At 46.1% G+C, this 22,789-nt stretch overlaps 2 protein-coding genes across 3 annotated transcripts in view; both read left to right on the forward strand.

Annotated features, from left to right (window-relative positions):
- The first annotated feature begins 26 nt into the window (after positions 1-26).
- On the forward strand, positions 27-18,300 carry strn4 (striatin, calmodulin binding protein 4). 2 transcript variants are annotated; one of them, XM_072701344.1, is made up of 17 exons: positions 27-548; positions 5,661-5,764; positions 5,996-6,072; positions 6,225-6,303; positions 7,573-7,755; positions 8,628-8,805; positions 9,306-9,462; positions 9,560-9,655; positions 9,753-9,871; positions 9,959-10,128; positions 10,792-10,839; positions 10,949-11,070; positions 11,686-11,853; positions 12,052-12,192; positions 14,228-14,326; positions 14,574-14,660; positions 14,753-18,300. In XM_072701344.1, exons 1-17 carry the CDS (start codon positions 243-245, stop codon positions 14,920-14,922), a joined length of 2,304 nt encoding a protein of 767 aa, XP_072557445.1. In that variant the 5' UTR covers positions 27-242; the 3' UTR covers positions 14,923-18,300. The 2 variants fall into 2 exon arrangements, with proteins under 2 accessions (XP_072557445.1, XP_072557444.1); XM_072701343.1 differs by having other exon boundaries at positions 31-548; positions 9,953-10,128.
- A 2,143-nt stretch (positions 18,301-20,443) lies between these two features.
- The window catches only part of prkd2 (protein kinase D2), a 41,721-nt gene continuing 39,375 nt past the window's right edge, over positions 20,444-22,789 (forward strand). Inside the window, exon 1 of the mRNA XM_023813777.2 lies at positions 20,444-20,963. Within this exon, the coding sequence (XP_023669545.2) occupies positions 20,643-20,963 (321 nt within the window). The 5' untranslated portion in view covers positions 20,444-20,642. The remainder of the gene's footprint in view (positions 20,964-22,789) is intronic.

A 22,789-nucleotide genomic window follows, 5' to 3' on the forward strand; every position in this document is an offset into this window, starting at 1 on the left:
TGTGGCAGGAAGCTGCCGCCCCGGTTACGGCTGTGAAGCGCTGCGCTCCGCTGAGGCCAGATCACTATTTCGCAGCCGTTTCCCTATGACTGCTTGCAGTTCCCTTTCGCGATTGAGAGAGTGAGAAAGAAAGAGGGAAAACCGAGCGGTGGCTATTCTGGGGAAAGGGGATCTTATCGGCATTCTCCCGTTTTTTTTCTCCCCCCCCACCGCCTTGTCCTGGAGGCTGATCGCGCGGCGTAATGGAGGCGGAAAGGTCCGGAGGAACGGGCGGCACGAATGCGAATCCTGGAGGGAGCGGCGCGGGGCGCAATCCGAACGGGCCGAAACCAGTGCCAGGGCCGGGGACTGCAGCAGCAGCGGCGGCGGCGGCGGCGGTGACGACGACAACGGCGGCGGCAGTAGCGGGGGCGATGGCCGGCACCTCTCAGCCGCGGGACCCGCAGGAGGGCCTCTCCTTGCCTGGCATTTTGCATTTCATCCAGTTCGAATGGGGACGTTTCCAGGCAGAAAAATACCGCTGGGAAGCCGAGAGAGACGAACTCCGGGTAACTGTGATTTTTCTTATTTCATTATGATTTTTAAGGAAATCTCTCGAGTCGCGACAGTCGGTTGTTTCTCAGTAGGTCAGTATAAGACTAACGTGGTTGGAGTCAAGGAGGCTGAGGTCTGCATGATAAACGGGATAAGTGGCGATCTCCGGCCGCAACATTGTTTTGCCGTGTGATCATTTCGGGGCGCTTGGTGAGACTTGCAAAGCAGGACACCAAAATAATTGCGATCAACAACATTCCATGGTGCACACATTTCAGCATGATTGGAAAAATCACTGTCAAACGTGAGTGCAGGCAACAGTTTATTTATACCAAAGTCTTTGTTTTTGTCTGCCCCTATGAAGCATTCGCCTGTGAGAGTCACTTGCGTCTGAATAATAATTGCAACGATGAATATCTTTCATGATGTAGGTTGTTTATAGTGTGTGGCTTCCTGTTGTGGAAATGGCACTGGATCGCAGTCAGAATACAAGCGTGAACTGGACATACAGTAGCAACCACCCCCCCCCATTTCCTATCGGAATGCTATCTTTTTTTTTTTGGATTGGCAACGTTGATCACTCCCTGTTTAAGTGTTACAACTCGGACAGTCCGGCAAGCAGTGTTCATTCGCGTTGCCTTAGGATTAGGCAGATGGAGAGGAGCACCAGTACTAGGAATGTGGCTGATCGGGGTTTGATACAGGTACCGTCTGCTGGTCCCATTTTCAGACCCTGGTCTGAGGATACCGACTGTCACGTGACATAGATTCGGCTACATTTAGTAGTACGGTTAATCCCGGCGCCACATCATGCAATTATTATTATTATTATTATTATTATTATTATTATTATTATTATTATTATTTGTTATAGTTGTAGTAGTAATAGTATTAATTTCTTGGAAAATACGGCATATTTTAAAATTAAACATCATAGATAACTGGCTACTTCATATACAGGTGAGTCGAAAAGCTTAATAGCACTATAGCACTACGCTGGCATGGGAGATAGATGTAATCATCTTGCTATACTAAGAAGAAAATTTATGTCTCACTTAATAGGCTATTGATTTGAGCTATTCCAGTAGCTAACTATTGAATGCAAGGAGTCTGTGATGTTGTTTGTCAATGGTAGACTATTATACTCCTATATGATGTTACTGACAAAGAGAAAAAGCATCACAGAGTGAACACTTAAGTCTATTTGCAGGTTGACACTGGTTACATAAGGCTGGTAAGGATATGTCCTTGTTATATGCAGGATACCTGATGCAGTTCATTGCTTTTTTTTGCTTTGGTCTTCTGGCGCTTGTCTTTACCTGATACTCTACCTGACCTCTCCATAAAATGCAAGATATTTGCTAGAAAAGTCATTGATGTCCCGTCCGCCTTTTCTCCGTTTTCGTGATGAAATCCATCTCTGGGAAATCGTGGCCTGGCAGGTGCTTGATCAGACCGACTTTGGTTTCTCTGCGCGTTTCAAAGGTTCATTACTCATGCTTCTACCTTTACCAAAGAAGGCGCAACTTTCACAGAGCTTCTAGTTTAAGCTGAAGCAGAACAGGTTGATTCGGTGTCGGATAGACAGCATGAAGCAGATCACTGTAATGTTCTTAGACGGCCCTTTGTGCTGGAGAGGAACAAGCAGGGAGGTGTGTTTGGGAAACACTGCCCACTTCTCCACCCCAACTTTGATCTTCCTTGGGCAAATAAAGGTCAAAAAGGGCCTGTAATTTGAATGAAATGTTAATCGGTAGATATAACAGGCTGCCGTATTTCAGTACAATTTTAGTTTTCAAATTTAGTGTGGTAGTTGGCCTCATTTACCGGTATCCCTAGACTACAGTTATTTGAATTTTATGTTAATTCTGTAATAAGGCAGTTTTAAACAGGCCTGGGAAGATCTTGTGCAGACATCTAGTCACGTGTTTCAGCTGGGTGCTTATTGCGGGATCTACGTTACAGAGGAGACTCTGAGGATCAGAAATGTACCGATTGTCATTTGTAAGGTCTTGGAGGCAGGAGTTCACTGTCCCTGGCCAAGACTGCGGCCGAACTGTAAATAACACACAGAGGAAACCAGGGAATGAAAACAAAGGTTTAAGGTATTATGAGTATTAGTGTGTAAAGGTAGGGGAAAAAATCCAACTGTATTAGTTTACTGCGGGGCTCTTCAAAGCTGGACTTCGATTCCAAATCCAGGCCTTGTTTTCAGTTCTCCTGAGTAGTTAGTTTAGTAATTACTGATTCTGATTGGTCAGAGGCTTCACATCTGGCTCACGGGTAAAAGTAGGCTGGAAAACAAGCAGTGCTTAGACCTTGAGGACTCTGATTTGAATATCCCTGGCTTAGGGTGTTCTTGGAGGGTAATGAAATGACCTTGATGTAGCACGAGGGCCTTAATTCCCCTTTATACAGGCATGGAAACACAGCATTTGACTGCTGCTGGAAGATGGGTTTACAGCATCAGGCAGGATCGTGTGTGTGTGCTGGTCTTGCCGAACCCTCTCTCACCAAGGCAAAGCCCATGTCCCAGAAAAGTACCCTATTGGACTTGGCTGGGTCTTTGGGGAATAGATGGTATGCAGTGGTGTCTGGATAAGCGTCCATGACCTCGTTGCAAAGCTGAGAGATGTGACGCTGGCTTGGATTTGTACGCGTGCAAGCTCCCACCTGATTGGTGGAGCAGCGAGAGTTCTGGTGGTTAGGCATAGAAGTTTAACTCCAGTTGCAGTATTAGGTGTGACTTTCTGAACGGGCAGCCCCTCATAGTCTCGATATATTCAGGCCTGAACAGCAGGGCGGATTGAGGCAGGTATCTGCATGTGTCTCTTGGTGCCGGCAAGAAGATGTCCACCATTCCTCTCGTTTATAAAAAAAACAAACAAAAACGGCATTCCAATCCTCCCACTCCTAGCCTGGCTTCATATCGCCTCTGCCACCTGCCCTTTTCATTCCTTCAGCAACACATTTATATTTATGCAGTATCTGAAGCAGCAATTACAGGTATTATTTCTGCAGTTCCGACGTTGATTTGGCTTCATCGGGAGATGTAGCACAAGTTCAATCGTTCCATAGAACAACAGTGTAGAATGAGCAGAGTTGGATGGTTCAGGTGCAAAAAGTCAAAGTCCAGATCAGTATTTTGCTTCAACCAGCCAGTATACAGAGTCACAGCCAATGCACTCAACTGGTTGGATGAAACAAAATTTTGGTCTGTATTTTTACTTTCTGGGTCTGAACTCTCCACCTCTGAGTGTGTTTTTCCTCAAGAAGTCCACTGAAATGTGAACCTGCAATTTTCTGGTCTCCGTCTCGGGTCGGGTCAGCCCTCCGCATGCATACTTTAATAGATGGGCCGTTGGTTTTTTTGGGAGTCGGCTTAGCTGAGCTGCAAAATTGCAGCTTGACGCTTCTAAAACCTTTGTATGCATGAGAATGAACATTTCTACTTTTTATTGGCTTTTAACAACCGAGTGAAGTTTCTGTTTGTCTAAACGCTAAATCGTTAAATATGACAGTTGCTACACCCCAGTTTAGGGTTGAGATATATCAGGTATGAGGAAAAGGGGCAAAAGGAACATAGGGAACACAAATAACCAGAACCACAAAGCACTAACTTTTCACCAAAGTGTATAACACTTAATGCAGAACAGAAACGCCAGTGTGAACGCCGGGAGCGGCTGAGGCCAAAACAAACAAAACAGGTGACTGACTAGGTACACAAAACCTTCTTACCCAAAACCAAAAGAAAACCAAAATAAGACAAACAACAATTCCCTCACGAGCCAAAAACACAAATACAGGAACCAAAAGGGCAGCCACTCCCTACTCTTGGTGTATGCAGAATTAACAAGCGACAAAACACGAAATGCACAAACTATAAGATCGTACACCGACGCCAAATCGCGATACAAAGAGAGATGGTCAGATCCAAGAGCAGCATTTACCATAAATGTACCACAAGGCTAGCGCACCAACAAGCTCTCCTACACACACAAACCCTCTGTGAACTGCAGGCAAATAGTCGTTTTATTCAGGTGTTGACCAGGACCAAAGCGAGGCACAGGTGGTGTTCATTCTGTTCATCAAGGAAGCGGCAGAAGGCGGGAGGTAAAACCCGGCACCGGATTCCTAGAACATGGAATGTAGAAAAGATGCCGCCACAAACACAGACCCGTAACACAAACACAGACCCGTAACACAAACACAGACCCGTAACACAAACACAGACCCGTAACACAAACACAGACCCGTAACACAAACACAGACCCGTAACACAGCACATAAACATACAATGCCTACGGAAGTATTTACCTAACCTCTATCATATTTAATTAACAAGCATGATTAATTCAGAGCTTTTGTCCTGCAAATATTAATTCAATGGTGGAGCAAAGACCTGCTTTGTGGTTTCCAATTTCAACATCTCTTTCTCTTGGACAGCACCGTTTAGGATGATTTTCCCGCTGCTCTGTGCTGTGCGGCTTGTGCGGCCGGCTGCAGTGGAGTCGTGTTGTGTTTGAATATCATAATGGAAGCCCTTGTGTTTGAGTTATTGCTCTGTAAACTTTTATGTTTCCTGAGTAGTTCGTGCAGGGTGGCAAACAACAGAAGAGTGATTCGGATAAGGTCAGCGTCAGAAAACCCTGGAAATGCGGGGCTGGGCAGTTGCGTGGTACTTCAGTGGTACGAGGAAGGCCCAGTAGAGACTGGCAAGAAGATTTCTTCAGTAGCTCCTAACAAATGTCTGTCTGGTATATACTCAATGTAGGCACTGTGGCCTGGTTCCAAAATTTTGGAAAGCCTATTGCAGCCACTAGAGGGCAGTAAAGAAACTCAAGCCTGTGTTACAAACTAAGGTTGAAGTCGCTGTATTATCAGTTTACTTTTTCTGAATATATTAAAACGCTGCACTTGTTCAGATCTAATATGCTTTTAAGATGCGCCGTTGCATAATTGTCTCTTGGCAGCATCGCGACTAAACTGTTAAACGCTGCTCTGTGTTTTATGCTGCATATTCATTCAGCGTGAAGCTCTGTTGCGTAACAGACCCTCGCATTGAGAGAATGGGGTCGCGGCTGCAGCTGCGCAGTGATCTGATGGCCTTTCCGGTGCGAATGCAGGCGCAGGTGGCTTTCCTGCAGGGCGAGAGGAAAGGTCAGGAGAACATGAAACAGGACCTGGTGCGGAGGATCAAGATGCTGGAGTACGCGCTCAAACAGGAGAGGTGAGAAGGTGTGTGTGAGGATGCGTGAGGGTGCGAGAGCCAGGAAAAGGGATGAAGAAGAACAGGGGAGGGATTTTTTTTTTTTTAACTGGGGCAGGAAGGAACAAACGAAATGGCTTTCGTTTGCGATAAACAGGAGGATGTGGAGGGTGTTGCTGGTGGGAAGGAATTCGGGGGGGGGGAGAAATTTGGGCTGATTCTCTATCCTCCGCATGGCTTGCGTGTCCTCAGGGCTAAACACCAGAAGCTCAAGGCAGGAACCGAGCAGAGCACCGGAGAGAAGAAAGTGGAAGCGGAAGCTGAACAAGGTGGGAGAGATGGGTGTGTGTGTGTGTGTGTGTGTGTGCGTGCAGGGTGGGACGTTCGAGACCGTGAAGTGGTGGGTGAGGGCAGGCCTTCTGCTGAACATGCCTATGAGTGAGTCATACGGACTTCCTGTTGTCCTCTTTCGTCTGGACAGTTCCCAATGGCCCAGGCGAGCCTGATGCTGAACCGGCCAATCAGATGTCCTGGAAGGAGGGGCGTCAACTGCTGCGCAAGTAAAAAAAAATAAATAAATATATATACACACACACACACACACACACACACACACACACATACATACAAACAAATGCTCGTTTTATTTATTTATTATATCATAGGTTTGTCTGAAGTTTGCTTGTACAAGCCAACTGTACATTGTGTATTATTTCGGGTGGTGCTTAGACTGCATAATATCTTGATGCAACTTTTAAAAAATGCTTCGTATTTATGATCAGAGCTGAAACAAATATTCAATCATTTAAATTTGAAAATGAAAATCAATTCAAATAAGAAACATGGATCTGCATAAAGTACAACTGTTACTTGGCATATGGCAGAATTGCAGGACTTCCTGTTTTCGGTCTGTATTACCAGACTGCCAATAGTGACACACAGCGGCACGTCGTCCGGGCAAAAAGACCTATCCAAAATGGTCAGAGGTCTGGCGTTTTCTCAAACAAGTGGGGGTCTGTGGTGCAGTGTGACATATGCAAAAATAGACTGGTATGACGAAGTCCAGGTCCAAAGGACAGTTCTGTCAGGTAACTTACATTAGCATACTAGTTTGATACTGATTTAGTTCTGGTAAGCAGTTTAGCACTGATCAGTGAACACTGTTCTTGTGCATATAGTGAAGTGAAGAATATGAGTGACTTATCTTTATCATAAACAGTCAGAATATTCTATACCATATCAGATCTCAGTCTGTGATTTCACATGGGGCATTTTTTCCCAGACCATGTGATTTTAGGGTTATTGTGGGTACTCATTGATCAGGATTGATTTGATAATCACAGCACAGAAAAATGATTAATAATTACATAGGAATTATATGGCACGCACCCAAAACAGTAATTCTGTATGTCGTCTTTGTGAGCATTTGAAGAGTTGCGTTCAGTTGTGTAATTGGCTTACAGTGAATTAATTAAAGTGAGTTTTTAATATATTTTTTTTCATTTAGCAATTTAGTTTAAGTACCTTCCTGATGGTACCAGAGCACATTCTCTTCTGGGATTTGGGGTTATGCTGGAAATAAAGGAAGGCAGTGGGGAGAAAAATTATGTAGCTGTGTGTGTGTGTGTGTGTGTGTGTGTGTGTGTGTGAGAGAGAGAGACAATAGCTCTGTGGCTACTGTTTTGCAGAGGTGGAAAGTTTGGGTCCCCCTCTCCTCTTGTATAATGGGTTCATACCTCGTGGTAATAGTTCAGACGCATGTCTGCGTGTCCGATGTCGTATTGGTATGAAGGACGGTTCCCACAATGTCACATGACCCCTCTCCCCAGGTACCTAGAGGACGTTGGCTACTCCGACACCATCCTGGACATGCGTTCCAAGCGGGTGCGCTCGCTGCTGGACCGCGGCAGCCCTGAGGTGAACGGCCCCCCGCCAGCGGAGCCCCCGCCAGAGCCACAGGCTCACGGGGCAGAGTCTCGGCTCGTCCGCCAGATCGAGGAGCAGATCAAAAGGTGAGGTGCACAAATGCTTAGACAGACTAGAATAACACCGATTAAATATAATCCTGTGTGTCTATATAAAGTGTAATAAATAGCAAATTAACTTAATGGCTTATATATAAATAAGTATTGCATTGCAGAGAATATTTTCATAGATATATAATTAATAGCCTAGTATTATTTGCTGATTCTGTGTCATTTATTGTGGGTAGAACCCAGCTGACAGCGATTGGTGGTTTTGGGTGTGAAAAGTCGGGTAACTTAGTCTCCCTGAATTTCTTCTTCTCAGTGAGCGGTTCCTAACCCCCAGTCAGTATTCCACAGCGCAGCAGAATACTGAGGGTTTTGTGGGGAGGGGGGGGGTTAATTTCCATTTTTTCCAATTCCAATTTTTATTATTATTTTTTTAAATGGAAATGGTTAAAGTTTTGACATTGCTGATTGATCCACCGGTGCCCCCCCCCCCCCACCCCGCCCTGGCTTGCAGACATGTGGTGTTTCTCCATATGCGTACTCGACCGTACTTTATTCTCACCTTCCATTGCCGATGACCAGTCCTAAGAACAGAAATACAGAGGACAGTAAAAAAATCCCTGGATGTTGGTCTTGCTCTGCCCCAAATGTCAAGGATACATCGGTTGCATCCTCGCTGAACGAGATCAATCCCATGATTCATTGTGCCCCAGGTTTGTTCTTGGAAGGCAAGTGAGCAAGACCGGTCTTGCCAAGACCGCAAATATGATCTTTGCATTCTTGGTACTGAGAAACACCCCCGGCAGTCTGTGTTGGGTGTCCCCTGCTCGTCCTGAGCTGCCTGCAGTGGACAGTTTGAGGATGGATGGCTTCATTCGTTGACTTGGCCGTGTCGTGGACGTAACCGCCAGGAATGCTGGGAAGGAGAGTTCGAAGGAGCACCTGGGCGCCTCGGTGCTGGACAAGCTGCCGTTCCTCCGTTGCGAGGACGACGACGACGAGGACGACAGCGACGAGGACGATGACTTTCAGGGCGTGGCCGCCGACTGCATCGACGGGCCGCGTAAGAGCCGGAAGGCCCGGGTGAAGGTGAGCACCGTGGTTCTGCAGTGTGGAGGCTGAGCCGCACCCTCCTCCAGAACCGCCCTGGGGTGTTTGGCCTGAACATCCAACCTGCAACCTACACTATACTCTACTATTTCTGTCTGGTCTTGGGCCAAAGGTATTTGAACTGTAGGGCGGAGCCCTCTAGTGGAGAATGAGGGGATTGCGGTGGGGGGGCAAAATTTAACTTTCAGAAATGTTGAAAGTAAACACTCCATATGCCTGTACACATTATTTGATGCAAACAAATAAATGTTTAAATAATAAATATTTATAGTTAAAGAATTCTAAGGCCCAGTTAAAAATGTTTGAATACTGTTGTCTTAAGCAGTGTTACATCCCGCAATGACCGTGTTATTTGTGAAAGCTTTGCAGACATGATGCTAATGTGCTTTGTCTTTGTGTGTGTGTGTGTGTGTGTGTGTGTGTGTGTGTGTGTGTGTGTGTGTGTGTATGTGTGTGGGTACACGCGCATGAATGCACAGCTGGGAGCGGAGCCCATCACGGCAGACCTAGACCCAGAGGATGAAGAGGATGAAGATGACTCGGAGGACGCCCTGGGAGAGTTTGACTTCCTGGGGTCGGGCGAGGAGGGTGAGGGAGCAGGAGAGGCACGCATATCTGGAGACGGTCGGGAGTTAGGTAGGCTCTCCTGGGTCTTAGTGCCTGTATCGCGTCGTCGTGTCTGCCAGCCTCTCTGTCTCCACCTGCTGACTGATGTCTGCTCTGCACTGGACAGAGAACCGCAGGAACAAGCTTCAGGGCATCATCTCAGATTTCCCACCCAAACCTTCTCCACCCCCCTCAGTCCCAGGACAGTCTCGTGCAACTGAAGGTACACACCCCCCCCCCATAAAATTCTTGTCAGGTTGACTTTATCACAATTGAGATTAATACAAATTAATTGTGATTATGATTTACCCTGCCTGTAGGGGGCGCTTTGGGCTTCTCCTCGGATGTCTTCATCCTGGATGCGGTCGCGGGTGGGGATATGAACCTGGGTGAACTCGCTGACCTCACCGTCGCCAACGACAATGACCTCACCATCGACGTGAGTCGGGCGGCCGCCGCGCCCTGAGGCCCTGCCGTCGGGGTATCGCCCGTGCGCTGACCCGTCCTCGCGTGTGTTCAGCTGCAGGACTGCCGCGAGGAGTTCAAGAAGACGTGGAACCCGCGCTTCACGCTGCGCAGCCACTTCGACGCCATCCGGGCTTTGACCTTCCACCCCAGCCAGGCCGTCCTGCTGTCGGCTTCCGAGGACGGAACGCTGAAGCTGTGGAACCTCAACAAGGCCATGCACTCCAAAAAGTAACGGCTCCGTCTTTGCTTACAGAGAAAAAGCAGAGACAGTCATTCAGATTACAGTTACACTATTAGCCAAATGACATTTGTAAACATTCTTAGATTACCGCCAATATTCATGTAGTAATTTTTAAAGCGCATTGACAAAAATGCTGAGTTTACTTATTTGACTAATTCGGTTATTTTTTTTACATCTCCCATTTTCATTGGAAATCTAGTTTAGTTTTCAGGGTAGTTTTGGTAGTTTTAGTTGTTTGTATTTTAAAGATTTTAATTAGTTATTCTGTATTCTAGTTTACGTTTTCGATACTTTATTTCTTTGGATAGACTGAAAGTTGAACACAGTGAACATTAAGCAATAATGTTCTCAAGTTTGGCAATACATGTTTCAGGTATTATTAATGGTCATTACGGATAAACAAATCTTTGCTTTAGCTACATAATATTAAAATGGTAAGGGAAGGTTTTTGTTTTGTTTCAATTAGTTTTGGAAGCAGTAACCATTGTTTTCATTTAGGTGTAATTGTTTTATTTATTTCAGTTTGCAAAATGTTTTCTTGTAGTGCTAGTTTTCGTTAATGATAGTAACCCTTGTCTGTGTTTGGATCTCTGTATGTGATGTACAATAAATATTATAAGGCTCTCTAATGTATATATTCTTATTCTCAGAAATGCAGCACTGGATGTTGAACCCATCTACACCTTCAGAGCCCACAGGTAAGATGAGGCTCATTTCATCCCTTCTTTTCTATAGGTGAGCCATGATTGGGTCTTCCAGCTACTCGTCAAATGATGCGTCGCTCACTGATTGGTCTTTTCTCTGCAGTGGGGCGGTGCTGTCTCTGACTATGGGGCAGAATGGCGAGTCGTGTTACAGTGGTGGCCTGGATGGCACCGTGCGCTGCTGGAAGATCCCTGACCTCAATGTCGACCCGTACGACAACTACGGTGAGATCGGAAACCCCTTTGACCCTCCCGTCCAATATCGGACCAACATTTCACAGATCGTATTGATAGATTTTTTTCCCCCAATGTCTCATTCATCAATTTATAAATGAAATGGGATAATGTGTAGCTCTGTGGGTTAGGACTCTGTGCCTGTGATCAGAAGTCTGTCTGTTCCAATCCCATGGCTGGCAGAGTGATATCACCATTGGGCCCTTGAGCAAAGCCCTTAACCCCAGTCGGTCCAGGGACTGGCTGACAGTCCTCTCATTTGTACATTGCTTTGGACAAATGTGTCTCCAAAGTAAATGCAAATGTATTTAAGCAGTTATAGCCTGCAAGTCTAGTAATTTCTCATCAGACATTTTAGTTTGCGTTTCTGCTTAAACTAGTCAGCTGTGCTGCGATAAACTGGTGATATTACTGCTCATGCCCACAAAGCAAACAGCACTGGGCAAGGCTGACCTGCCAGTTGTAACCTGAGACTGGTGACAGTTTCTTGTAGTACATCCAGCCACTAGGTGGTGCTAGATTCACAAAATTTGAATGACAGGTAAGCGCTTCAGTGCAGTACCTGTGATGCTAATGGGTCAGTTTTACGCTTGATCTATTTTATAGACCCAGGGATAGAGTGTAGCGTGCTGGAAGGACACGAGGATGCCGTGTGGGGCCTGACTTTCTCCAGCGTGCTCCAGCGTTTGGCTTCCTGCTCTGCTGATGGAACAGTGCGCATTTGGGACCCCCAGAACTCTAGCCCCTGCCTGTCTGTGTTCAACAAGGCAAAAGGTGAACCATAACAGAAAGGAATTTTGTATTTTTTTTTAAATTTTTTTTACTAGCTTTGCACTAGCAGTTCATGTGAATTTTACATTTAAATAACGCTTTTATCCGAAGCTACTTAGAGTAGAGGGAAGGGGCACAATTTATGTGTGCTCCCTGGGATTCGAACCCATGACCTTCTGGTTGCATCTTCCCATTCCTCAGAGCATGGGACTCCGACCTCTGTGGCCTTCGTGAACTCCGACCCCTCCCAGGTGGTGGTGTCTTTCGACCGCGGTGAGACGCTGCTATATGACCTCAACACGGAGCAGAGCATCATGGTCCTGGAGACGCACACTAAGGACGGTACGTATGAGAGGGCTGTTCCTCTGCACTGGAATGTTCCTCTGCCTCGCTCTCTTCGTGCCTGGAAAGGGGGACACCACTCAGGTTCATGTGGTGTCGGTCATTTTGTGATGAAATAAATCTTTTGGCTTACGCTGCCAGCCCCTGGAGGACGGGCTCCCCCTCTGAGCCTGGTTAGGGTTAGGGCTTCCTCTGCTGCCCCCTGGAGGATGGGCTCCCCCTCTGAGTCTGGTTAGGGTTAGGACTCCCTCTGCTGCCCCCTGGAGGATGGGCTCCCCCTCTGAGTCTGGTTAGGGTTAGGACACCCTCTGCTGCCCCCTGGAGGATGGGCCCCCCTCTGAGTCTGGTTAGGGTTAGGACTCCCTCTGCTGCCCCCTGGAGGATGGGCTCCCCCTTTGAGTCTGGTTCCTCCTAAGGTTTCTTCCTTCTAGGGAGTTTTTCCTTGCCACTGTCGCCTCTGGCTTACTCACTGGGGGCTTTGGGTGGGGATGCTGTAAAGCGCTTAGAGACGATGTAATGTTGTGAAAATGTGCTATACAAATAAAATTGAAAAATTTAGGAATGAAAAAAAAAGGTGCCGTACCAATTTATTAAGATGTTTTATGGGAGCTTCTGCTGGGTGAATCAGTTGTGAGGTTTATGTAGGATTTATTTCTAACAGTATATATTTCTTATCACTTGTATGGAATTTATTTTACTTAGCCTGACCTGGGGAGATAAATAAAATGATAGTAAGTTTTGTTTTGAAATAGCCCTCATCATGAACTTTATACTGAGAGACTGCAGTCACAAAAAAACATTGTCATTAATCTGTGCTACATTAGAGGAAATGTTTGTGGATTCTACAATCCAGGGTATAGTGTTTTGGTATTAGCTATTACAAATTTTAAGAGGATATGAAACGGTCTTTGTCGTCTGGTTAAAAAGTACAGAATCAATCCCCAAAAATCACAGTAGCCCTTTCCTGGTGTGGTTAAGGCAGATGAGGTGTACCATAACATTGCTTTGAGACGGATGCCTCAGAATCCATCACGTATGCTACATGTTTTACATTTTGTACGTTGAAATGGCTGGAGGATCCGATCAGTGTCTGGACCTTAGCCTGCTGGCCAGGGTTTGCCTCTAGAGGGCGTTGTCTGCCGCTTTGTGCAAATCAGTTGAACAAAGAGCCTGTGTTGATCAGTGAGCACTGGCGAGCTGCAGTGCAAAGCCCAACTACCTTTTTTTACAGACGAGAACTGCACAGACCTCCATTGTGAAAGCACCCGACTATTAATCTAGTATGTATCATCGTCAGCGTCTATTTATTTACTGGACGACTGAGTAGACAGCAGAGTGACCTCATGCCTCTTGGCTTGTGGACTTGATTTCTGACCCTAAATCTTCATATTCTTTGTATTTCCTGGTTCCCTCACCGTGACGCTGTACTGGCCAAGCAGTTGCAGACAATTGATGGACTGTTGTCATATGCATTTTTCTTCCTGAGATGCTTACAATTTCTGTTACACTTGAGTAATTTAGTAGATCACATCAAATTGCTGTTCTTAGCAATAATTTAAGGTATAGCTGCTTTCATCTAGTGCCGGTTCTGTAGCAGCAGTAAAGGAAATGTCTGATGTTCTGGCATCTCCATAAAAAAAATCCAGGTCTGTATCTGCCAGCATTAATGCACTATAACTTCTGGCATTTGCAGAGGGACTGTTTGTGTGGAAAGCTGTACGGGACCTTAACTGCTTGCGTGTCTGAGTGATGCGATTAGCTGTCCCCCCCGCAGCACCGATGCGATTTCGGGGTTAATCCGAGACTCCTCGAGGCAAAGGGGAAAAACTTGGCGATAACCATATTAACCGGCCGTTTTAATTAGTGTTACTCCGTTCCCCGTGTCTGTTTTAATTAGGATGTGATAGATCAATGGAAGTCATCTGTTCTTCATAATGCGATTTTTAGGAACGCTTATTACGGAATAATAATAGCTACTGGCAAGGGAACCTGAAGTGATCCCACGCTCTCGTTCTCTCCCTCCCTCCATCGACAGGGAGCGAGCTGATCAACTGTGTCGCCAGCCACCCGGCGCAGCCGATCTCCATCACCGCCCACGAGAACCGCACCATCCGCTTCCTGGACAACAAGAGTGGTCAGTGTCGCGTCTGGCGGGCCGCCCCCGCGTCTCAGCCCACGTCCTCCGCGCTGTTTACGACCACATGATTTACATCCGAGCGCAGATGCTTTAAATAGCGATACGGTCGTGGTCTCTGCTTGTCACGTAGGAAGGGGGGAGAGTACCATTTGCTGTTTTTTTTTTTTTAATATATATAAGTATGAATGAGTAGTACTGACAGTTTTTTGAGGGTCTTCCCCCCCTGTGGCTGCCTCCCCGACAGGTAAAGTCCTCCATTCCATGGTGGCTCACCTGGATGCAGTCACCTGTCTGACCACAGACCCCAAAGGCACTTATCTCATCTCCGGCAGTAAGTCTGACGTACCTCCATTGCCATGTTTCCGCGGCTGGATAAGCTCCTGGCGGTGCTAACGTGCCTTCCGGGTCGCTGCCTCCTCTCAGGCCACGACTGCTCGGTGCGGCTGTGGACCCTGGACAACCGGACGTGCGTGCAGGAGATAACGGCGCACAGGAAGAAGCACGACGAGGCGATCCACGACGTGGCCTTCCACCCCTGCCAGCCTTTCATCGCCAGTGCCGGCGCCGACGCCCTCGCCAAGATCTTCGTCTGAAAGCCCCGGTTGGGGGCCGGGGGTCCCGAGGACCCGGCGGCTCGTCCCAGACACTGCCGGACTTAAAAACACGGAAAAATTATTCCTCGCTTGCACGGACATTTGCGCGTGCGTAATCAGAGATGTGGGCATATGCGTGAACACACACACACTCTCTCACTCTCACACACACACACACACACACACTCCAAACACCCGTCTGGCAGGTCGGCAAAGTGCCGCTTGCATTCGGGGATGTTTTTACTGAGACGGTTTTGCTTTTATAATCGCATAGTGTTGCTGCTCTTACTATCGGTAAACTGTTCACTAAAAGACCTGTAACGTTTTTTTTTTCTCCCAGTTTTATTAACCTTAAGCGGTATATGTCCTACCTGCTGATATTTAAACTACACAAATCTTCACCTTGGAGCTGGACAAGGTGGGGAAAATGAAGTAGAATTTATGATGGACATATTTCGAATTGTAATTGTTTGTTTATACCACATGTAAACCATGAAAACATCTAAACCACTAGGTTGAGTCGATAAGTATGCTCTGTGTATAGTACAAATGTTCATCTTTAAAAAAAAAAATACCAATGACGGCTTAAGGCGTTTGCTGGATTAACAGATGAATAGCACATTTCCAGAATACTAACTTTTTTTGCCCGCACCGGCAAACAAGAAGCCTTCACGGCTGCCTCTGTCAAAGATAAACATGAATGTGTTTTTTTTGCCAAATATCATAGTCCCTTATTTTGCTGAATATATTTGTAAGATATGAACTGAGAGTCGTCATTTTTATCGTCACCATGATTTAAAAAAAACAAAAAAAACAAAAAAACACCTCAGTGGCACCTCTGAATTGTGCCATAAAATGAGTGGACTGGTCCCCGGCTGCCCAGGGGGGTGCTATGAGTGATTGGCAAGGTGCAGGAAGGGGAGGAGCCACACACCTCCTCTCTCTCCATTGGAAGCCACTCTCTCTCCCTCCTTTGGCGGCTTGTCCCTGAAGCCACGCCCCCTCCCTTAGACACTGAGGTGCCTGTCGATTGGATATTCTGGGCGTGTCCTCGTTATTTAGCCAATTATCTGTGTCCTCTGTCAGAATAAGGTAAAAGGGGAGTGAAGGGTGGGCGGGGCTAGATGATGGATTTGTCTGTATATATATGATCTTCTATCATCGACTGTATATAGTGTGTTTTTGGTTAATCTCGGTGCTAAAATCATGTCTGAATCAGGGACATTTTCCTTTGATGTTGGGCCTGTTCCCTCTAGTCGCTCAGGCACCAAATGAGCACTATGGCTTCTTGTCAACAAGGGTCCATATCTATGACAAGCCACAGGCTGTCCCACGTGATGTTAGAAATAGCTCATGGTTTTTAAGTGGCTGTTCCCCCCCCCCCCCCCCCCCAGGTATTATGTTTTCCTTTGTCTGAAGCCTTTTATAATCACCTAATTATCTTTTTTTAATTGGTGGTGGGGATATCGAGGGTAATCTTGTGAATGTAGCCCTCGAGTTTCACGGTCCATGATGCTTTGCGCTTTCAGCTGGTTACGCTTGCTGCAGGTCACACAATAGGCGTTGGTAATCCGGTTTAATAAGCAGTAGATCAGAGGAACCTTTGTAGTACAGTACAATAGTAACACAACTACTGCAATTTCTGTCATTGTCAATGTAGCGCCACTATATTATCCAGAGGTATATTGGCCAAGTTTTCTGTTTTTGTTTGTGTTTTATTTTATGTCAAAGATCCATGATAAAGAAGGACAGGGGAGGAGAGACGAGATACGGTGCTGTAGTTTAATTCCCATGCTAGGAAATAAAATATAAACACTTTGGTCAGATGCTTTCTGAAGGAAGGGCAGGGCTGGGTCGGCTTGAGTTACACAAGCAGGCCTCTACAGTAAATGGAAGAATTGGAGGAGTCTTTAAAAGACATTTAATAAATCACTACAGGGTGAGAAAACACAGCAAGCAATTTCACTATATGCAAATCGGAGGATGTTTGGCTGTTTGTTGTGCGACGGAGGGGGTGTTGTATACTAATTTTTTTAACGTCCCAAGTGTAACGTTTGGAATTGTGTGTCTGACCATGCCCCCCTGTTGAGTTTATAAACTTGTTTCCATTTTTGTTTTTTTTGTGTTTTTCCTGTTTTTGAGCCTCGTTTGCTCTGTAGGAACGGAAAGGGCCCGAGGCTCTGCTCCTGCAGTTTGTGGAAAGCCATCAAAACGGGGCAATAAAAGTGTGTGCTGGGAGCACAGGGCCACGGGCCCCCGAGGGCCCGGGTGAATGAGTGACTGGCCTCGCTGCCCCGGGCCCTTCCGTCTGCGGAAAGGACGAGAGCTCGCATGCAGGCCGCTTCATTAGGGGGGTCAGAGAGAAGCACGCGTGAGCGGCAGAGGTTGCGATGAGGTCACCCCCTTCCCCCCATGTTGGATGTAATGTCCCTAAAGGAACGTGACTGTGCCACTATCACTAATTCATTATATGGTTTAATTGCGCCCCCCCCCCCCAAATTACTCTCGAGTTTTAACATAAATTGTCATTTATCTATCAGTCATTCACCTCATGGGTCAGTATGATTCAAGATTCAGGAACCATTTATTGTTTCTAATGCTTGTGTTTTTTTGTTTTTTTTTTTGCAATAGTTTTTTTGTTTTTTTTTTATATCCGGATCACGTTTTTATTGGGGGATTTTAAACATATTGTTTCATTCTCCCCCCCTTAAACATTTTACCCTGGCTTGGTCTATCCGGTGTTTCAAATCAGCGTCCAAATGCAGAATTCCAAACAGGAGGAGGACAAGCAGATGTAGACGGAAAAGAAAAACATTGACCGAAAGACCAGATAACGCAATTTGGTGTTACGTGTTGTATTTGTCCCGTCATTTCATTTTTCTCCTTTATTTTTTTTTATTATAATAATTAAGCTTATTATTAAGATGTAACAATGCAGTAGTTTAAGTGTATATCAAGTGCATCATTCTTTTAAAGTAGGCTTAGAACTTGCTTGTGAATGATAAATTGCAGTTGTCCAACTTTCATAATATAATGAAAACGTAACACGACGAATAATGAAAGTAACAGTAAAAGGGCTCATTTTCTTCCTGGTTTGTCTTTTTTTTTTTAATAGCAACTTATCACTGTGTGATATTTTGTACATCATATTAAGCGGTATTCCAAACGATTTTCTGTAACCACAAGGGACAAGAGACTTGCTGTTTATTTATTAAAATACCACCCTTCCCCCCCCCCCCGGCTTTTTTTGTAATGCATTCAGGCTCGTATCAAATTATATATTTTCCATTTACTCTCTGGTTTTGTTTACTTAGCGGGTCTCGTATGTCATTCAGAAAAAGCTTCATAACGGTAACAATAAAGATTTTGTACATAGAACTTTGCCCTTTTTATGTGTTTGTGTAAAGTTGCGTGTGGTTTTTAATCTTAATTTCTTTTGTCCTTTTGAGGCTCTTTGCAATGTGGTTTTTCTCACATACACTTCTGAACTGTAAGCATGATTACCCAACTATCTTACAACCCTTGATCTGAAGCTCCCTAATGTATGCATCCACGTGAAGCGAGATATTTCCGTGTTTCTCTACAACAGATCCTGAGGCATAGAGGTTTAGTCAGAAAGTCTCCTTTTTTGCCTTTACAGAATTAAGTCTTTCAGATGGGTGCCTTGTTAAGTAAACCAATACCTAGCTAGACCGATGAAAAAGGCCCATTCACTTTCAATTCATGATGGTAACCTAAGCTAACAGCCTCAACACAAGGGGACAAAGCTCTCCAAGTAAGGCATCAGGATCAGACTCTGAAAATTAAAGTATATGTATGTGATACAATACTATTGCATCAAGATAAATATGACGACAAAAATTATATCATCGAAGGATTCTTGAATCGCTTAGTACAGTATAACCTTAATATAGATTGGAATTCAGATAAGCGAATAAGATGAACTATGTCCTAGCATGTTATTCTTTAGATTGCCACAATTCTTGTCAAGTTCCTTTGGGCAAATCTGGTGAAAGGCACTATATAAATTATCTGGTATAGACGCTTTGACGAAGGCGTATAAGCAGTCATATGCAATATCTCAGCTTTTGAGTTTGCTGGGGTGAAATTTATGCTCCTTAAATGCATGAAAATGAGTATACATTATTTTTCGTGTGTGTAGGTGTGAGAGATGAGTATCCATGGTCTCATCCTAGCTGCAGCCCAACATGACTCTGCATGCTTTTTGAGAGAAGGATCCAGGGCAACAGAAATGAATGGTTGATTTTCAGGGGAAATCATTGTCCCACACCACTCAAAACACCTCTTATGGTTAATGTTTCTGGAAAGACCGTGACTGACACACCATGACCGTAACCATAGTTTCTGGTGATATGTTTTTCCCCTAGTGTGTCTTTTAACAAAACACATACACTCCATATTTACTTCAACATGTGGTGAGTTGTTACTCTTTTTAATTACTCTAGGTGTACACTGTTCACGGTGAGTTTACTAAAGCAGAATCAGAATCTAAGCACAAAATGCCCACGAACAAATTAACACTTTTCATGTGTCAGGAAAGCTGGGTTTGAACACGCTTTCTTTCAGCTTATGAATTTAGCTGAATTCTTTCAAATGCTGTTTCTTTGTGTTGTTTATAGCTTGTCATTCTCTCTCACTCCAAAAAATAAAAATATATCCCTCAACTGTGTAGGTGTGGTATCGTCAGGTATGTGTCCAACCCTGCAGATCTGGCCCAGATCAAAACCAAATAAAAACAACAAACAAAAAAAAATAAAGTGTGAAAGTGGAGGAGGAGGTGTAGAAAGGCGCCCGTGGGTTGGGTTGGGACATGTAAGTTTAAAAAAAGACGGGGATTTGTCAGTGCCGCCTTCAGGCTGAGGGAGCAGGAAAGCAGCCACTCTTTGGGGCAGGAAGGAGAAGAGGAATAAACAAGACGAACTGCTCGCACACACAAGCAAAGACGGGCAAGGGCAGGGGAGGGGTGACAGGATTAAGGAGAGGGGGCGGAGACAAGAGGAAGGGGTGGAGAGCTCGTGACATCACAATGGAGCTACTTACCCACGCCTGCTACTCATTGGCTGAGCGGCCCGTCTGTCATTCCACTTCCTCCTCGAGTCTGGTAAAGTTTAGAAAGAGTCGAGGGAGGGACCCGTACACACACTCTGAGGCACTCACGGCAAGAAACTGAAACAGAGCACGACTTGTAAAGCAAGCCCAGCCAGCCCTTTCTGTCTCCTCTGCTCTCACAGTTTCCTGCTCTGCAAGGAAGCCATTTTGTAGGCCAGAAGAGCTCACCCTTTGCTTTTCTCTCTCTCTCTCTCGCTCTTTTTGTTCCCCTCTGGATTGAGTTTCTCTGCACAGGTTTGGACTTTCCTCTCTGTGGATCAGCTCTGCATCAGAAGGCAGGAGGAAGAAGGAGCAGCACAGCTTCCAAGCCTGATCTGTTTCTGCTGTTGCTTCAAGTGACTCCTGATTTTTTGATTTTTTTAATTAGAGAAAAGAGTGTGGGGGGGTGGGGGGGTGGGGGGCAAGTGCCAGAAGGGAGGGTGAGGTAAAGAGAACTTGTCTGCTTTGACTCTCTGGAAGGATCAGGGGAGGGAGGGCAGATAAAGCCAGGACTCCGGGTGAGTGTGTGGCTGCACCACTCAGCACCTGGTCCTCCTCAGACTCCTCCGCCCCTCCCGGGCCCCCTCCTCGGTTACAGGGGCGCCGGCAGGATGGCCCACACCAGCTCCTGTATGCCCTCAGGTCCGCTCTCCCCTTTCTTCGCACCTGGTAGCCCCTCTTCCTCGGGATCCATGGTAATGCAGCCGGGAACTCCAGTCGCCATGACGCCCCCAGCCAATCAGCTGGGACTGCTGACTGACTTCGGATCGTTTCCCGGAGCCGGCGGGGGGGCTGCAACCCCGGTGCCGGCCACCCCTACCGGGGTCTCCTTCATCATCCAGATTGGGCTGACAAGGGAGTCGGTGCTGTTACCTCATTCTGCAGACCTGGCTTATGTTAAGCAAATCGCCTGCTCTATTGTGGACCAGAAGGTGAGTCCAAACCGTGAGACATCCTTAAGTTACACTTCATTGTGCACTGAGTGTATCTAGAATGTGTGCGTTTGTGCTTGTTATCCTTGGGGGGCGGTGAGTGGTCTACGAAAATTACCTCCTAATTTGGATATAAGGCATTGTGTTGTTCCTCATTCGTCTCGTTTTCTAACTGGCCCCGGCACCTCTAACTCGTGTGGAGTGTATTTTAAAAATCCTGAGTGCATGCGCCTCAGTATGCATCCATGCGACTAGCGTGCCCACAGTAATATGCACCCAGTGACCCCTGCGATGTCGAAACTTTCACACCTGAAAATTGTCTGCAGACAGCGGGGTTAGTGCTCAGAGACCCCGAATCAGGTGAGGTGTGACGAAAATGCTGCAAGGCAGAAGGAGTAGGTGGGGAATGAATGATCCCTTCGATTGTTTTTTTGGGAGCATAAAAGAAACATGAAAAAGTTTTGCTATTATTAACAGTCGCTGTAGCTATAGATTCTCGGGCCCCGTCGGTAGATTTTGCTCACCAGGTCCCCTAAATGATTTTTTTCAGGCTCCCAAAAAGCACCCTGAATCTGCCAGGGTATCCATGCCCCACCGACACCCCTGTTAACAGTAATTTAATGCACAGCCTAGAAATCTGTCCCAGGCAGCACAGGGCATGTGCACCCTGCTGAGACGGCAGCCTGCCACAGGGCACACAGACACACAACGTGGGCATTTTAGAAGTGGCAGTTAATCTATCTGCATGTCGTGAAACAAACACGAACTGGGCAGAACATACAAACTGCGCACACGCACACACACAAACACACACACACACAAACACACAGACACACACACACACACACAGATGAGCTGGGTTTTAACAGTGCTGCCCTTCAGACACCTTGGCACTGATCCACAACAGCATCAACAATAATAATGTACCTATGCATCAACATTTCAAAAAGGAGTCGCTTGTGCAATTTCATTCATATTAATCTGTTGGCAAAACAATCATTAATATATAGAAACCACCTTTGACCAGGGGCTTAATTATCGGGGGGGATGTCTACCCCCACAATTAAATTTTTCTTAAAAATTTGGCTTTAACTTGGTGCCCTCCAATAAACATTAAGTTGAGTCGCCCCCTATTAAGTTGTGTCTCTTATGACAGTTTAACACTGGCCATTTCCCTCACAGTTCTGAGGTATTTCTTCTGCGAGTCACACTGGTGACCAGACGATTTACTCTTTAGAGCTGTTGTCATGCTGGTGGTGGCGTGTGCTGTTTCCCGGTGAGGAGATAACAGCAGAACTCGAGTCACCTTCATATGCAGAGGAAAACGACATGTAAACTGAAATCCCTCCAGATAAACCCTTCTACCCCGACACCTTCAGCGTCTGACGCTAACTGACAGTCTGAACCGGGAATAGCTGAACTTTTGCTTCAGGGATTTTGGGTTTTGGAGGTGTGCTGCTGTTTGCGTCGTCGCCGGTTCCAGCGGCTGAAGCGCGGTGAGTCACGGCTCGCCATATTTACTCAATGGCCGTCGTTCTCCGCTGAAACTTTGTTCCATTCATTTGGTGGCTGGTGCCGCTCCTCATATCCCCTTACGGCGGACCTGCGGCCAGCCTTTCTCTTCACTTGTTGGGCCTTTTTTGAATTTGAATAATTTATTCATTAATCTGTGGACCCTTCTGGAGAGCGTCCTCCAGGCCCGGCGAGCTGGGGGGCCATGTCAGCTGCCCATTGTCTGGGAGATAAAGAGTAGGAAATGACGGCCACATCCGGCCTGAGTCTGCTTAACGTGAACCACTTGGTCAGCTCTGGTCCCCTGCAGTATC

The sequence above is a fragment of the Paramormyrops kingsleyae genome, chromosome 17 (assembly GCF_048594095.1).
Source record: "Paramormyrops kingsleyae isolate MSU_618 chromosome 17, PKINGS_0.4, whole genome shotgun sequence".
Classification (NCBI taxonomy): Eukaryota; Metazoa; Chordata; class Actinopteri; order Osteoglossiformes; family Mormyridae; genus Paramormyrops; species Paramormyrops kingsleyae.

Bases quoted from the DNA above. Each gene is read 5' to 3' on its own strand.
- strn4 (XM_072701343.1), top strand. From the start codon at position 243: ATGGAGGCGGAAAGGTCCGGAGGAACGGGCGGCACGAATGCGAATCCT. The intron at 6,304-7,572 runs GTAAAAAAAAAT...CCCTCTCCCCAG, and splicing joins GGGCGTCAACTGCTGCGCAA to GTACCTAGAGGACGTTGGCT. The intron at 11,071-11,685 runs GTGAGATCGGAA...TCTATTTTATAG, and splicing joins CGACCCGTACGACAACTACG to ACCCAGGGATAGAGTGTAGC.